This window comes from Cottoperca gobio, chromosome 13 (assembly GCF_900634415.1).
Source record: "Cottoperca gobio chromosome 13, fCotGob3.1, whole genome shotgun sequence".
Lineage (NCBI taxonomy): Eukaryota > Metazoa > Chordata > Actinopteri > Perciformes > Bovichtidae > Cottoperca > Cottoperca gobio.
Window position 1 is genome coordinate 16,070,720 of NC_041367.1, and position 15,900 is coordinate 16,086,619.

The 15,900-nt window shown below is 39.8% G+C and overlaps 1 protein-coding gene across 4 annotated transcripts in view; it reads right to left on the reverse strand.

Moving 5' to 3' along the window:
- Nucleotides 1-15,593, reverse strand: part of robo2 (roundabout, axon guidance receptor, homolog 2 (Drosophila)) — a 260,316-nt gene extending 244,723 nt beyond the window's left edge. For all 4 annotated transcript variants that reach the window (XM_029446206.1, XM_029446205.1, XM_029446204.1 and 1 more), the window contains exon 1: nucleotides 15,417-15,593. In XM_029446206.1, the coding sequence (XP_029302066.1) occupies nucleotides 15,417-15,540 (124 nt within the window). In that variant the 5' untranslated portion in view covers nucleotides 15,541-15,593. The remainder of the gene's footprint in view (nucleotides 1-15,416) is intronic.
- Nucleotides 15,594-15,900: the final 307 nt, after the last annotated feature.

The following is a 15,900-nucleotide window of genomic DNA, read 5'->3' on the forward strand; positions in this document are numbered from 1 at the left end:
AATGTTAAGGTTAACATGTATATATCATTACAATATAGTAAAAATAAATAGATACAGACAATGACAATATAATATAGGACTATATTTTGGCTCATAGGTAGCTTACAACAATATTAGAATAAAGCATCACATTGTTGGATATGAAACACTTTTATGGCTCTAGGGTTTTTCCATAATATCCCCATCATTAGATTCACCTGTGGTCGCAAACTGTCAACTCACATCTGCTCATTCATCTGTTTGAGTCAAAGTCTATCCTCTCAGCTGTTACTGTAGGCTGCCACAGAGCACAGATTAGGGGCATGTGTGGGCATGGAGGAAATTATCTTCATTAACTGGAACAGTGCTCCAATATGCTAATGGAGTCTCCTTAATCACAAACGCATGTTGACTGCAAAAAGATTTTGATGGTATCGACAAACTGAATAACTGCATCTCTGAAGCTCTCCAACTAAGTGCTGAAAACATTTCCAGCATTATTAGCAACAGAAGTGAGACCATTAGAGTTTTTTGTGGCAAACAATATGTGTGGTAAACAATCACAGTCAGCAGCTACTTGAGTAACACCCGAGATTGAACCTGCTTGTCAAATTGCAGCTCTGCAGTTTCGCGTCTCGCCTCTTTGCAGTGTAACACCTCTCCTGAGCTCCGTTTATAAGCAGTGACACTGTCCACCAGCTTTTCATGGCTCCTTGGAGACCCTTATTTGCTATGCAAGTGTAGCAGAGCAGCAAGGCCTCCAATTATTCTGCACGATATGAAGGGAGGTGCCCTCCTTTCTTTTGTATGAGCAGGTGTTATTCAAACTAAGACTAGCTTGTCAGAACCTAAAATAGAATGACAATAAGAGTGTTGACAGAGTACTGGATAACAAATGGCTATTTATAGACGAGACAAAGCTATTCAGACCATCAACAACAGAAGAGAGGAACACAAACACTTTAATCTCTACCAAAAGGTCCAGTTGTGTTCTTCAGACGGCAAACAAACATTTGTTCCATCGCACACATTTAAGAGTTTGTCCAAACAGCACCTTATAGCATATTTAAATCTTCTAGCTCTATTCAGTATTGAAGCTACAGTAAAGGATAAGAGCTTCTCGGGGAGCCAGACAGCCATTCTTCTTCTGAATTTGCATATCCTACTGAGACAAGCTTGGCTTCAGAATCAAAAGGACAGAAAAAGAAACAAACACGTACAAAAGCAAAGCTCATTCACCAAGCGTTTGTATTTGAATAATCCAAGGCTCTCTGTCTCAAATATTTTGCTATAGAAATGCAAGTAGGCATCCATATTTAATGTATAGAACTATTTAATGGCTGCTATGGTTGGTATTGTGAATGAATAGAGAGATTAAGACATGACTAATTTAGTAACATAGTCTAGGACTGCAGCATCTTTGCTGTTTCTGTTCTAATTGAAAGAAAATATTGAGCCAAGAGGTGATTTTGCTGACTGACTCATTCCTAGACTCTAATGCTCTTAAAAAAGAGTTTGCAGAGTTGCATGTTGCCACTATCATGGCAGTGATGCGCTGCTGCTGCTGATCCCTAAATAAGATGCCATCCCCTGCTCCGTGGATTAGAGCGGTGAAAAGATTCAGCTGTAACATAATATCTTCTCCACATGTGGAAAGAAAGTGGAGAGGAAGCCGTGATATGTCTGTTACAGTCTTACAATGCTCTTCAAACACACTCTCTTAAATTCCAAGGCCTGTTGTAACAAATGAAAGCACCAGACAGAAGAGTCAAGAGCAATGACACACAGGGTTTACGAGTACACGAGTAAGCTTTCTTCCATCGTCTCTGCTTTCTCACACTGTCAACCAGAGCTGACAGAACAAAACCGTGTAGTGGCACCTGATACCTCTACACACTAACTCCTTTTTAATAGTATGCATTGCAGATGGACACCTGACTGTATTATGCACTGCCATCTGCATTTTTACGCACTTTGGGGCAAAATAGGCTCACGTTCTCACATAAGAAAACCGTCTTTATTTCCTTGTATTTACTATGCTTGCTTGCACCAATGAAGACATGTCAACACACTAAAGCGCCTTTTATACATGCACCTCCTTACATAAATGTGAGGCCAATTTGACATATCCGTCTCATGTCTGAATAAGTGTCCCAGTCACTTTTGCCTACTGTAAAATCACAACCATCTTTCACCTTGTTTAGAGTACTGTAACACATTTGATTTGTTCTTGTGTCAAATCAGTGTTTTCACCTCACAGTGCAGGAAAGAGGTTCGGAAACAAAACCCTTATATATATCCACAACAATAATTAGACAAGCCCTTCCTTCCCATATATTGGTTATGTATACCCATCAACTTTACATTTGAGCATATAGCAATTCAATGTGCATAATTCTCTGATGAAACTGTGAGAAGCAGTAGTGAGTTCCCCTTGTACTCATGATTGTGATTAATTAAATATTCAACAAAATAAAATCCATCACTGATGCAGCCTAGAAAAGAACTGACAACACTCCTCTTTCTTGATCTCATTACTTTTAATCTACCGCTGTTCGGAAACAGTGACACCGATCACTGTTGTCCTCCAAAGTGCCAAACATCGCTCTCCTGTCGTGTCTGAAAAACGCTGCAGGAAACATTTACATAAAAATCTCCTATGTCTAAATGACCAATTGCCACTACTTTACCAGAGAAAGCCGGCAATGGTGGGATTGTACTATTTATTCTCACACCTACTAGGGCATTACATGTAGGTAATGGCGAGGTGGTTCATTAAGCTGAGCTGGTGGTGTAGCAGGAGCATTTCCTCAGCTGAGTGGTCAGGGTAGAGGGCTCTGATGGCTTCCCACACTGCACAGCTGGAGGCGAGCAGTCAAGTAAGGCAATTTTCAACAGTCCTGTGCTGTCGGTTGCCTGACCTGTCATCTGAGCAGAAACAGGTGAGGCCCCCCGACACTTCCTCAAGTGTGCTAAACTGTCACAGAGGTGAGGTCAATACTGTGAACAAAGAATTGGAATGGAATTAGTGGAGGCCAGTAAGCGGTAAAATGATTGTACTGTGGTACCAGCATTCATTAACAGGCAGAAAGAGCAGCTGAAAGTGACCTCATGGTGGTTTTAGCTGTTAGACTTCAGCACAAAACATTGTTCTACACGAGGGGTCGGCAGTGGCCAGCCACAAAGCTAAGATTTCCACACTGATATAAGATAAGAAATGTACTCCAAAGAATGTCACTGGGATCTCTATTTCTAACTGACCCGGGCCCCGGGACCTGCCCTGCCTTTCCCCTCAAATGAGCTTTTCACCTTTAATTATCCAGTGTCTGGCGTGGCACGGAGTCAAGACAATGTTGCACACACCCATTAACACAAAAAACCTGTTTGGCGAAAACAAATGCCTTCTGCTTCCCTTTTTGAAGTTCGTTTAACAATGTCCTCGAGCCACCATTTTCCAATGTGTGAGGAAGTGCCGGCAAACAAGACATCCATCAAATTGACAGACAAAACAAATTACAAGGCAAACAGAACCTTAATGTGTCACCAGAGCTAATGGTGTCAAGGCTGGTTGGCAGTAGACCCAGACACTCGCATGCTGCTGCTGTCACACTCGTATGGCCTTGCTCTTCAACTCGCAAAACTCCCAACTGAAGAGGAGAGAGGGATGACTTCAGGAGCACACTCAGGTATTAACACCCTACACACTATTAACAATGCATCAAATAAAAGTCCATTAAACCGCAGCCAGTCAGAACAAGAGGCTTTCATGCAGGTATGATCTATCTGTGCTGTGGCTTGTGCTCACAAGTGAGATTATTCTTTAAATGAATGATGCAGTCTTCCTAAAGCCAATAAAAGTGTAATTACATGCCTTGGGCCTTGGTGACAAAGCCTGTGCTGGTGACAGCTATCTGGAAATGAGGAAGAAAGGATTACCTTCACTTTTCATCTAGCTTTGGCATGATCATCTCTCCACAGGGGTCACCTTGGATGAAATGCCACAATTTTACCAGTCATTAAACTCTTAATCCAGCCTCAGTGTGCAAACTTCCATCTCATCTTTTAAAGCATCCATGGCCTCATATCACTTCCTGCTGCCATTCATAGCCAGCCGTTACGACAGAAAGCAAAGGTGAGAAACCTCTGCTGGAACAGTTACGACACAGAGGAAACCATAGTCTTGCGTTTACCATGATTAAGCATTTTCTAATTTAATATATTTTTTAGGCTTAAGCAGAAAATGATCCTTGTCAGGTAAAGCAGTATGCTGAGAATAACTTTGTTTTAAGCTCATTGCCTTTGAGTTAATATTCCACAAGTTATTTCGGTCTCTGCAGGAAATCGTGCTCGCGAACCTTTGTGGGGCATCAGCTGTAAGATTGCAGAGACCACTTTTATGAAGCAGAGCCATTACATATTCAGAGATAGGGAGATATTTTTCATGGCAGGGAAACTGAGCATGATAAATTGGACAATAAATGCTCTAATCCAGCAACACAAAAGTGCACAGAGGCAGAATTTGGCACTAAATATTATTTTACAACGACAACCTGCAAAGCAACACTGCCAGTCACAGGAGTACAGCGGTCGCAAAGAATATCATGGTCACACTCATGTGTTTGTTTTACAATTCCTTATTTATTTTTGTAATTGAAGTTTATATGGCGTAAGAGCTGCGTAAAAGCCCATACATTTGGATTTCTTAATGTGAGGAACATAATGAAGGATTCAACCTGCCATTATCCATTACGCTACGTTTTAATCTATTCTTATATTGACAGCACACTCACACTTTGACGAGTGTAAAAGCTTGTTTTCAGGAGTTTGAAAAAGATCTCATCTCTATAAAGTCAGACAACAGAAACCACTTTCTCCCGGCCCTGTCTGCATTTGTTTAAAAGAAGCTGTACAATGTGGTTTTTTCTAGTTGATGTATGTCAGAGATGTAGCTTTTTTTTCGCTCGATTTTCAACTTTGCCAGTTCGGGAAACTGTAGACTTACAGTATGGTGGCAGCTGTGCATAAATATAGTGCGTTCATTTGTACAGTCAAAATAATGAGATGTCATTTTAAGTATATGTGTAATTCTGGCTTTCATGTCCAAAGTTTCAAAACTACTTCAATGCGTCTCCTCTTCCAGCACGAGGGACAGGCATACTTGAGAAAACTGAAAATTGTGCTGCTGGTGGTAACTTAATAATGGCAACTCACTGATAATATGGTCATATTTAAACATGACCGATAAAGCAGCTGTGATTTTAATCAATCAATCTCAGTAATGAGAACAGGAAGTTAATCCATTGTTATGCATTATTCGTCAGTAAATTAAGGTCTTTGGGGTTAATTAACTGGTGAGCTAAGGACAGTGTTAATAATGCAGCACTAATATAGGGCAGGTAATAACACACTTGAGAATGTCCTTCTCAACTCCAGCTTTCCGTTCTTCTCCAAGTAGAAAAGCAGATATATCCTGACAGTTCTGTCTTCTTCAGGTCCACTGCTTCAGGCTGCTCTGCATTAGAATGTACATTGTTGGGAGTCACACTCCTTTCTTTGCTTTAACAGAAAACAAGTTATATAATACAAACTACCTCCTCAATCCTGAAATTAGCAGAATAGCTATTTAAATTACTGTGAAATATATTGAATGAAAGGCTCCTCTGATCATCAGATTAAACACATTTCCGGGCGCCACTGACTGATTTCATTTCCTCATCGGCAACAGGATGACAACATAATTTGTCATCAGTACAATTCATTTGCTGATGACTATTTCAAAAGCAAAAAGGCAAAGGAATGAATGCTAAATGCTGTTGCTACGAATACACTATTTTAAAATCTGGTCCAGGAGTCTGTGTTTGTTCCCCTGCTCAACTGTGCCTGTCCAGCCGACACAAAACAAAGTCTGAAAACAATTGCTTGAGATGCCAACCAAAAATGTATGATCTTTACATCTGCAGCGTGATAAAGATTCACCCCAGAAATCATCATAAATGCACAGCTAATGCAGAGCTTCCATTAAAAATGGATTATATGTTAATAATTGACTTACTTTATTTTTAACTTAACCAAATGTTTTAGTCTCAAGTACCAAAATGATGTAAAGTGTAAGCCTGACATTATCCTTCCAAATGACAAACATAGACCTAGCACGATTACGCTATGTTATAGACGAAGTTACAACTGCCAATTTCATAAATGGTACTAGACTGCACCCAGAAGACACATTTTTAAACATAACTGTTAACAGCATTTGCCATTTTGGTGACATCTTTGTGAGGGCACGAGAGGGGATCTGGATAAGACGCATGCAAATGCAAAATGTAAAGGGGGCCTTTGTGGACACCTTAATCTGGCAGTGAAAATCCCTTACTTCAAATAAATGCTGCACTGACATATTTCCCACAAAGCCAGAGCTTCTTGCTGCATCTCCTGGGGTCAAAAATGACATTCAGCATCTGGTTGGACACATTTTCTACTGCATGCGCGAAAGGCAAAATGTAGCTCCCTTTGCTTCCCATGCAGACTGCCTGTGGCTACTTAAAAGAACCATACTGGTGCATTTCCTGACATTTTGCCATCACTGAAGGTTATTCATGTGTTTAACAAACTTTGTGTGCATATGTGTACATAGTTTTTGCTTTGAGGAACAAACCTCAAACGGGAGATTAGGTCACCATCCGACTGAAGTATAGTGCTGTGGTTTTTAAATCAACCAATTGCATCAGTTTGACGCCATTGTCTACGAAAAACAGGGACAACCTCTGTTAATGACAGGAAGTCAGAATAACACCGGTATATTCCTTTAAGCCATGTGCCTACGTTAGACTGTTTCCCTTTCTTTCTTTCTTTCTTTACGTGCGCTTCCATGCAGCCTTATCTGCATCCCAGCCCTGTGCTGGCACAGGAAGAGGCTGTTGCTTGACACACAATATTGGACAAGACAGTAACATGGAACATTTAGTGGAGGATGGAGAGGGTACCGTCGCACAAGGCTTGCCAGCTGTGATAATGATGTATAATTTAATTGAAGGCTGTGCTTCTATCCTCCATAGAACTCAAACTGCTCTTCTCTTGTCAATGCATTATTCAGGCTAATGGTGACCCTGAAATAGAAAAAAGCTTCTTATCTCTTTAAAGTTTTATTGCATAGAGCAAAGCGAAGGTAAGGAGGTATATCAAAAGAAAGTGAGTAAGCATGAGGCAGAGAGTCACAGATAAGGTAAAAAAGCTTACTGAGATACAGTTCTGTCTACTGACATGCTTTGTGAAGGATTGCTGTTTCTGACCATGACAGAGTCATCTTCCTGGCAACAGTAGAAAAATTCAATTGGGCAGAGACCCTGGGATGTTACTCTATCCTTAGCTGCTGACATTTCCAAGGAAATAATAAGAGCGGAAGACTTTCCAAAAAGCAAATGCCCTGGACTGCGAGTCATACAAGAATCTTAACACACTCTCCTATGCAGAGTACAGCTGTCCTACTGCTGGATTCCAAATATTTAAATCAAGAATTTAAAACAGCAAAACTTGTTTTCCATCGAGATCATGAGCGTGACCATCTTCATCATCACTGGTGAGAAAATGAGAGAGAGAGAGAAGCAAGAGGGAGAGATATGGAGCGCAGTAAAGCACCCATGCATACATTATTACACGTGGACCATCTCTTCACATGTGATCGAGCAGATACTCTGCAACTTGGTTGGAGCCAAGTCAGGGAATGACAGGGTGAAAGGGTCCCAGGCAGTAAAACGCACCCTCTTCAATTCATCACGTTAAGTTGTCATATTTACAGTCTGAAATTCACCCATAAAACACTGTTATTGTAAAGTGTAATTTCCACTGCAATTAGAAATCAGCTTCATTAGAGGACGTGTGACTGGAATGTGGCAATTAAGCTGCACAGTATGGCAAGTGTGTTGGGGGTTGAGGTGGTGGGAAAGAGGAAGTGCAATACCCAGTGATGGCACTTTACTGTAACAGTTAGTTCACTGCCTCAGTCTATAATAGCCCACAATAACTAATCGTTCTTCAGATTAACTTTTATTTGTATTTTTTTACTTTGTGATGAATCCCTCATTTAGAAGCTAAGGAAATATAAGTGTTATACGATCATGCATATGTTTAACTGTATGATAATCAAGATTATTTAAGTTGATACTACCAAAGTCACATTAGCAAAACAAGTGCGTAACAATTAACACAAATTGTATTACCAATAATAAAAATGTACATATTTTATAGGACATGCTACAATAGGAATTATTTACAAGGCATTTTAAGAAAATTGAAATGATATTACATTCTGTGACATTCACCCTGTCTAATGACCCGTATGACACTTATCTACATTCAGATAACTTTAGTTTTTTTTGGCTTTAAGACAATTTTATCTTGGAATTGGTAAAGATAATGGATGTTTAATAGGTTCTGGCTTTATAGGACAAATGAAACATAATCAGAAAGAAATCAATTCCAAACTAACATGTAGCTTTTCTAAGTGTGATCTTTCCTCTCTTATCCGTCTAGCCTTCTTGGATGGAAAAAGAAAAGAAAACTGTTGCTTATATGAACTCCTTGCAATTCCCATTTAACATCATCTGAAAATGTGTTATTCTGCTGAACTGACCTTGAGAACAGAAATATCAATACAAAGAGATGTAAGACAAACAGGGTTACACAAAGATTTGCCGTAAAATGATTCAAACTGAAATAAAAAGCAAAACAACACGTACAAACAAACTGCAGGGCAGAGGCCTAAGACCAAATAATAGGTGTATAAGTATTTTTCACTGAAGAATTTTGACATGTCACAGTAGGAAAAGCACAGGTGTAAATAATGAAACAAATAATGGCTGATTTCCATTTGGCTGCTTCAGTTTCAGGGTCTTGGTATTGGTCACAGCTTCCTGGGACACTTGAAGAGAAAACAGCCGTAGCTGATGTTATTAGTAACACCTGTGCTTCTCTTATGGCAAGTCAAAATATGTTTAGGCCCAGTATTATGACTAATAGTAACTGTAGTATCTGTTATAGTAACTAAACTGTTACTATAACAGAATATAAAGTGAACACACATCTTGGACTACATAATAGATATGTTTTAGCAAGTAAAAACCAGTGCCAGAAATATATATTGTTTGGATTAAGAATACTTAATGATATGTTAATGTGATGGATAATTATGTTTTCATCATTTGTTTGCATGTGTCTATTTCTCATGTATGTATGTTGCATACGTTTTTACAATACCTTATTGCAAGACCGAGCAATGCTATAACAATACTATAAAAAATCATTTTCTCAGCACTGGATTTGATTTGGTAACAGCCCTCAGCTGCTCTAAATTGGGTAGCAACAACATATACCTAAGAATGACTCAATCCTTTTACCACTGTTTCTGTAATCTCGCCCACACTTTACAGCTTGCACACATTACATTTGATTTCTAACAAGACGTAGGCGTACAAAATTAAGGCAAGTACATTTGAGAAAGTGATTATTCTCAACTAGCAGTGGCATAAAGCTTAATGATCTAATTGGATTGAACGAGGAACAGCAGGCGTATTTTTTGCCTTTCTTGCCTTTTTCGTCATGATTGAGTAATTATGAAGGAGCAAAGTCTTCTTCATTATAGATGTACTTGCTGGCTGTCTTGTAAACATAATGTTTAGGAGAAATCATGTGTTTGGCAGATCTGAAAATGCATCCTACATTTATACATTTATATACATGGGATGCTGAACACAGTTCTCACCAGTGAAACCAAACTGAGTCAAAGTATGTCAGCAAAATGTCGTAGGAACAGATAGTGAGTGACTTTCCCCTTCCCTATGACAGTCATCACTACGTTTCCGGCCCCAAGACACAAGTCAAAACATATTAATTGAAAGTAATGACAGTGATTTAATTCTTCTGTCAGGCTGCTGCCTAATTCTTTCCCCATTAGTTTGTATAATATTTCCATCCCCGCAGCCGGTTCTGCCTTTCTGCTAGGGCCGGGGCATGAGTGGCATTTCGGGGTGTTGGGAACAATATCTATTATTAGACATAAAGGGGAGACTGACTTGTTAAACACCACATCAAAATCTTATCTCTAACATGTGTTTCATGTGTGAGATACCAACTATGAATTTAAAGCATTAAAGAATAATTCCAGCCGATTTAAACTTTGGTCTTTTTTTAAAGTAGCTAGAAATGCTGCAACATTGCTAAACACATGTCTGACTGATTAGCACGAGCATGCAACAAGTCAACAGTTTAGCCATATTATCTACCACTTTATTGGGAGGTAAAAGTGGGCACACATGTAACCAGTGGCGGGCCGTGCATTTCCCACCTAGGCCTTCAGTGATGTCCTACACAGTCCTACCTGAATTATTCCACCTCTTAATACCATCATTATGACGCCATGGCTCTAGAAACTATACATTTAGACAGAAACGCAGTATAACCGGGCGTTGTATCACCTTAACAACAGAGTTATATTAATATATCCGAAACATTTAGTTGTAAATAGCAGGCATTCCCAGCAGTACAATGTGCAGTGCCTCTCGGAGGCTGTGAGCCGGGGGTACCGCTCGTAGTTAGTGATTTGAAAGTGGCGGACAAACCCTTTTCTCAGCTGTGATAGGCTCGCTAGCGTCAGGGTTGGATGTTCTCTTCTCACGATGTCTATCTTTTCCTGAAAAGTTCGTCTTGAAAATGCCGTTGTAATGGTATGTAAGCTTATAGAAATCTACACAAATTAGCTCGTTCAAGGTTGCTAGCTCTGCATAGCTCTGCCTCTCAATAGTGCGTATCCAATCAAAAGACGTGGACGTGCTGACGTTATCGTACGCCTGCTAGCTGGCCCCGGTGTCCCCAACTTGAAATCTGATTGGCTAACACCACAGTTTTGTCTCCGTTCACTTTAAGCGACAGGCGCCCGCACGGTTGATTCTGAAGGCCTAAGGGCAGATTTCGTGGACCCTGGCAACACATCATGGCTGAAATATGATTGGATAAAAGCTCTAACGTAAAGGCCAGCCCTCCAAATCTCGATCTGAGGCTGGAAGCAGCGCAACCAAGAGGAAAGCTATGAAATGAAGAGAATAGACTATGGGGAATGATTTAATACATATTTGTGGAAAAAAAATATAAAAATTAAATGTATATTCTGAATGATGTTTAGGCCAGCAGAGAAGGCCTTGCTGGCCCTGACGGCCCACCACTGCATGTAACGTAAGAAATAATCCCTCATTGCGCAGGAAAACAGTGTGCATGAACAACTATTAAACATAAATTAGGCCAAAAGTGAACCAGAAAGTTGGTGTGTAAACTGTGAAGGATATTTATTACAGACAGTTTGGGAAACTATTTAACTGCTCACCTTTGTTTTCTCATCCAAGTAAACTTGGCTAGCCTGGGGGTTTGTTTAAAACCTGCATGATCAAGTGACTGATTGTGTTTCTTGCAATGTTTATCCTTTAACAATATAAATCTCTCTAAATTAGAGTGGTCACTATTTAAATTGAGTCAATCATTAAAAAAGGGATTTTAATTATTTAAATCATTTATAATAGGAGTTGCAAATTCAATTGGAATGAAGACAACCTGAATAAATGCTGTGCAGCCCTGAATAGCGCTCACTAACTGTGCAGTTATGGAGTGTGTGCATACGTAGTGATGAAGTAAGCAATTTGTGCTGCTGATCTGTCGTAGGCTACACTATTCCTTGGTGATTAGGAAGTGGTAATATTAATTCCAGCGCTCCTCTTCAAAATCCCATCCCAGACGGTCAGATACTCAGCTGTGGGAGATAGAGAAGTGTAAGCTGTATTTCTGAAATAGGTGTTGGTCACTTCTTTTTACCATTACTCTTTTGTTGACTGCCTCTGCAGCCCCGTTTAGTAAGTCAGTTGTTGAGAACATTTCAGAAAATGACTCTGTTTCTAAACCCGGGCTATTCAACATATCGTTTGTCTTCAAAGCTTCAGGCTTCTCTCCACCTAGTACTGTCTTCACATTACCATGTATTGTTCTTTGGTGGGATCGTAATACATCCAATTGGATTTCCCCCCTATTGCCAGGCTCATTTCAATCTCTGCTGCCCCTGATGTAGGCGCCTGTGTGATATTAGTTATGAAGGCTCTCTCTGCAGGGTGGTATGAGAATATAAAGAAAGAGTTATTTTCTAGATTCTGGGCGATGTCAGACATCATGCATAGGAAGTAAGTAAGTGGATTGTTTCTGAATCACAAGACCTTCAGAACTAGTGCTCCACTTTAGAGATGGGATGACAATAAATAATGTTCTGTTGCAACCTTCACTATACCACAGCTGGTACACCTGGTGTTAATCCACTGACTAGCCACAGTCAGCGTACATCAGGCTGTGCAAGGATGGCTGAAAGTCACAGTTCACACTGAATCATAAATATACAAGGAACTTGTTTATACAATTTTTATAAATGTTTTTCCCCCCACCGTTTAGATGTGTTGCTCTAAAATTGTCCAATGATATGACACCGTAGCATAAAAAAAGGATTAGAAACGTATCAGTGGTAATTTCTTTTGGAATACACCTTATGTCTTTTCTGTATCTTATTGAATATCTTATTTATTTATTTTTAGGATCAGAAACATTAACACATTAAAATATTATTGCTAAATTCTTACATTTCATATGTTGACTTCAATATCTGCACAATACGGATTTAGCAATCTGAAAAGCAAAGTTCGATAATCTTCCATGTTATTATCAAATACTGTCATCCTATGCAGTAGTAGATGCATGCATGTTTATATTTGTGCAAATGCATTATTATGTAAAATTGCAACCTTTTGACCTATTGCCCTTAAACGTCCACCAATGAAGTCATGCTCCACCTACAATTTTGTGAGTATCAAACACCCCTATAGGCTTGACAGGTGCAGTAGCTGTAAAAGTGTATAGCTTTGAAGCTTTGAGGACGGTAACAGCACCACACAGGGATCAGTCTATTTAGATTGCAGATATGGTTTGACAAATTTGTCTGGACATTTTGATATTTTTTCCACCAGGTCAAATTGTCACTATTTTAGTCTGTTGTGACTGACATCAATTCAAGATGATCAGACTTGCTGTTGTTTGTGAGAGAAAAATACTAATTTTCCACAGCCACCTCTCAAGTCTCCAGAGTGTGAGTGTTTGATATATATAAGATAGATTTTGGGTGGATGATCAATTCAATGCATGCTTCAAGTTTATGGAAAATCAATGCAGTTTGGGTATATATTTTACTTTTGACAAAAAATGGTATTACATAATACTGATTATTTGACTACCAGGTTTAAAAAAAGGTCATTATTGTAAATTATTAAAACTTAAGGCACAAATTTGTCACACGGCCATGTTTTAGTGGTGTTTAAGTAGACCGGTCACATAATTACTGTAGATGTATAACATAAAGCCCAACCATGTCATTTCTAATGAGTGAATAAGATGGTTTACAGCTATGCATTCTGCGTAAAAACCTCAAGTGTGTTCTTACATATATAAATAGTAACAGCAGGAAAAATTAAGCCAATACCGTGCAGTGCAAATGACACAAGCGTGAAAATCATGACGTTAAATGTGATAATGAATGGCAATTTACAGTCAATGAAAATTACCGCTGGTGAGAAAAATCCAATGACACAATGCTGGCAATCAAATGGCTATTGCCACCCAATATCTTCAATACGTAATGACAGGATATCCATAAACATTTGTCAACTATGCAAAAATGTCATCTTAAATATGAAAAATATTAGCTTTTCTAAAAAGATGTCAAAAAATCATAATTAAACAAGCAAGGTGACAATTCCGAGTTGGCTATGGAACCATGTGTTCAAATGTTCACAGATAAGAATGGAGTTTATGGCCTAATTACACCGAGGGAGGTCACTGCCCTCCATTTTACCAGAGGCCAGTAATCGCTGGGATTTCATACTGTATCTGCTTTTACCCTTGGTTTACAGATTGCTGATTCATATTTGTACCAAACAAATCAAATTCCAACCTTGGAAAACATTTTACCCATCGTTTCAACTGATTCAAAAGAAAATTGGGATGCATCTTGCTTCTGAAAGCTCTCGCAGAATGAAACTCTACTCTCTCTGGTTCTATCCTTTTATCATAATTGTTGTTACATTGACAGAAAAAAATCTGGGAAAAGAAAACATTATTGCCAATTTGTACGACCTATTTCTTATGTGCACTGTAGCAAATTATGCACATATGAACTGATTAAAGCAAGAGAAGAACTGGACATCAAAAGAGAAATTTGTTCATTATCCAATAGTTGAGAGTGTGTAACATTAATCTAAGAGCATGGTCCAAGTCATTAAGTTAGAACTTCTGAGGGTAACGATGCATGTCGGCAAAAAGTGCGTGGACAAAGCACAAGGGGGTTACAAAAGAGATGCATTTGAAGAAATATGAAGTAGAGAACGGGTGAAGCAGAACAAGAGCAAAAGCAAAGTGGCAAGGAATCATTAAATAGATGACGATGGTGACACTGCCTCTTTGAAGACACAAACGTCCCACTGAGCGTGAGCCTCGAGTGCTACCATTGCCGATAGGCTACAGGGAGCATCTCTCAGCCTTCTCACTGAGAACTAGCACTAAGATTAGAGGTTCCTTTAATCCGACAAAGGGGATTAAATGCTACAAGAGAGGCGAGAGGACCGCTCCCACGGAGGGGCTGAGATGAATTATTAACACCACTCCTCAAGACTGGTGATCTAAGTCTTAAAACAAAATATCACAGTTCTGAAACACTGGTGGAATGTCCTGCCAACCAAACATTCCAGGGTGCACAGATAAACGTGATCTCTCTCAACACACTCCGCCACACAGAGAGGGCAGGGAGTGTGTGTGTGTGTGTGTGTGTGTGTGTGTGTGTGTGTGTGTGTGTGTGTGTGTGTGTGTGTGTGTGTGTGTGTGTGTGCGTTGAGGGTGGAGGGGTTTCAACACTAAAACAGTAAAAGTGTGATGAAAACCCTAAAACTATAATAAATGTTAACCAAAGTGTTGTCCATTGTAGGACACCTATCATTGTTGAGTACCACTGAAAAGTTAGGACACAACTATTCAGCACAGCAGACCATAAGTGGTCATCACTTCCTCCTACGCTAAAAAAAAACCAGGTCAACTTCCTCATTGAGTCATAATTGTAAAGACAATACCAAGTATACCAGAGGAAGAACATTAGGTATAAGTCCAGATGTTTATATTCATCACAAAACATCTAACTAAAAAATTCAAAGGCAAGGTCAGTGATGAGAATGTGTAATCCAAAATGTCAACACTGTCCCACCCAAAATCACCTGAAAACCATTTCAAAGCATACCGATACAGTACAGCTCAAAATCAAAAATTTACAAATGACTAAAAAACAACAAGTGTAGATCATGGTTGTCATCATCACTTACCCCCCTTGTTCCATCTGCCTTTAGTCCTTGCCTGATAGGTGAGTTCGGGACAGCCAGACAGCACCAGGAGAAAAAAAACAAGTTCAAACACAGAAAGAAATCCAGACTTTGCACTGGAAAACATGTCCAAGAGGTGCTGGCAGCCGAGTCACTTTCACATGGCTGTGTTTCCTCCTAGAGCGGCGCGGCTGTGGCGCATGGTAACCCACGCGTGGGCTGTCATCATCAGTCACGCTGGTGTCAGCAGTGGGTCCCTAGTCCTACCATGCTGCTCTGTGATGCTCCGGCAGGGTGCTGATCCTCACTGATGCTGGAGCTCCAAGTGAAGCCACATCTCTCCCCTTCTGTAAGCTCTGCCTCGCCAGAGCGCACGGGAACCTAACGGGAACACACAGCTTGCCACGCGACGGCACAGCTCAGCTACGCTCGGCACAGTGCATAGGAACTCTCTCTCACTCAAGCTCTTGCATACACACACACACAC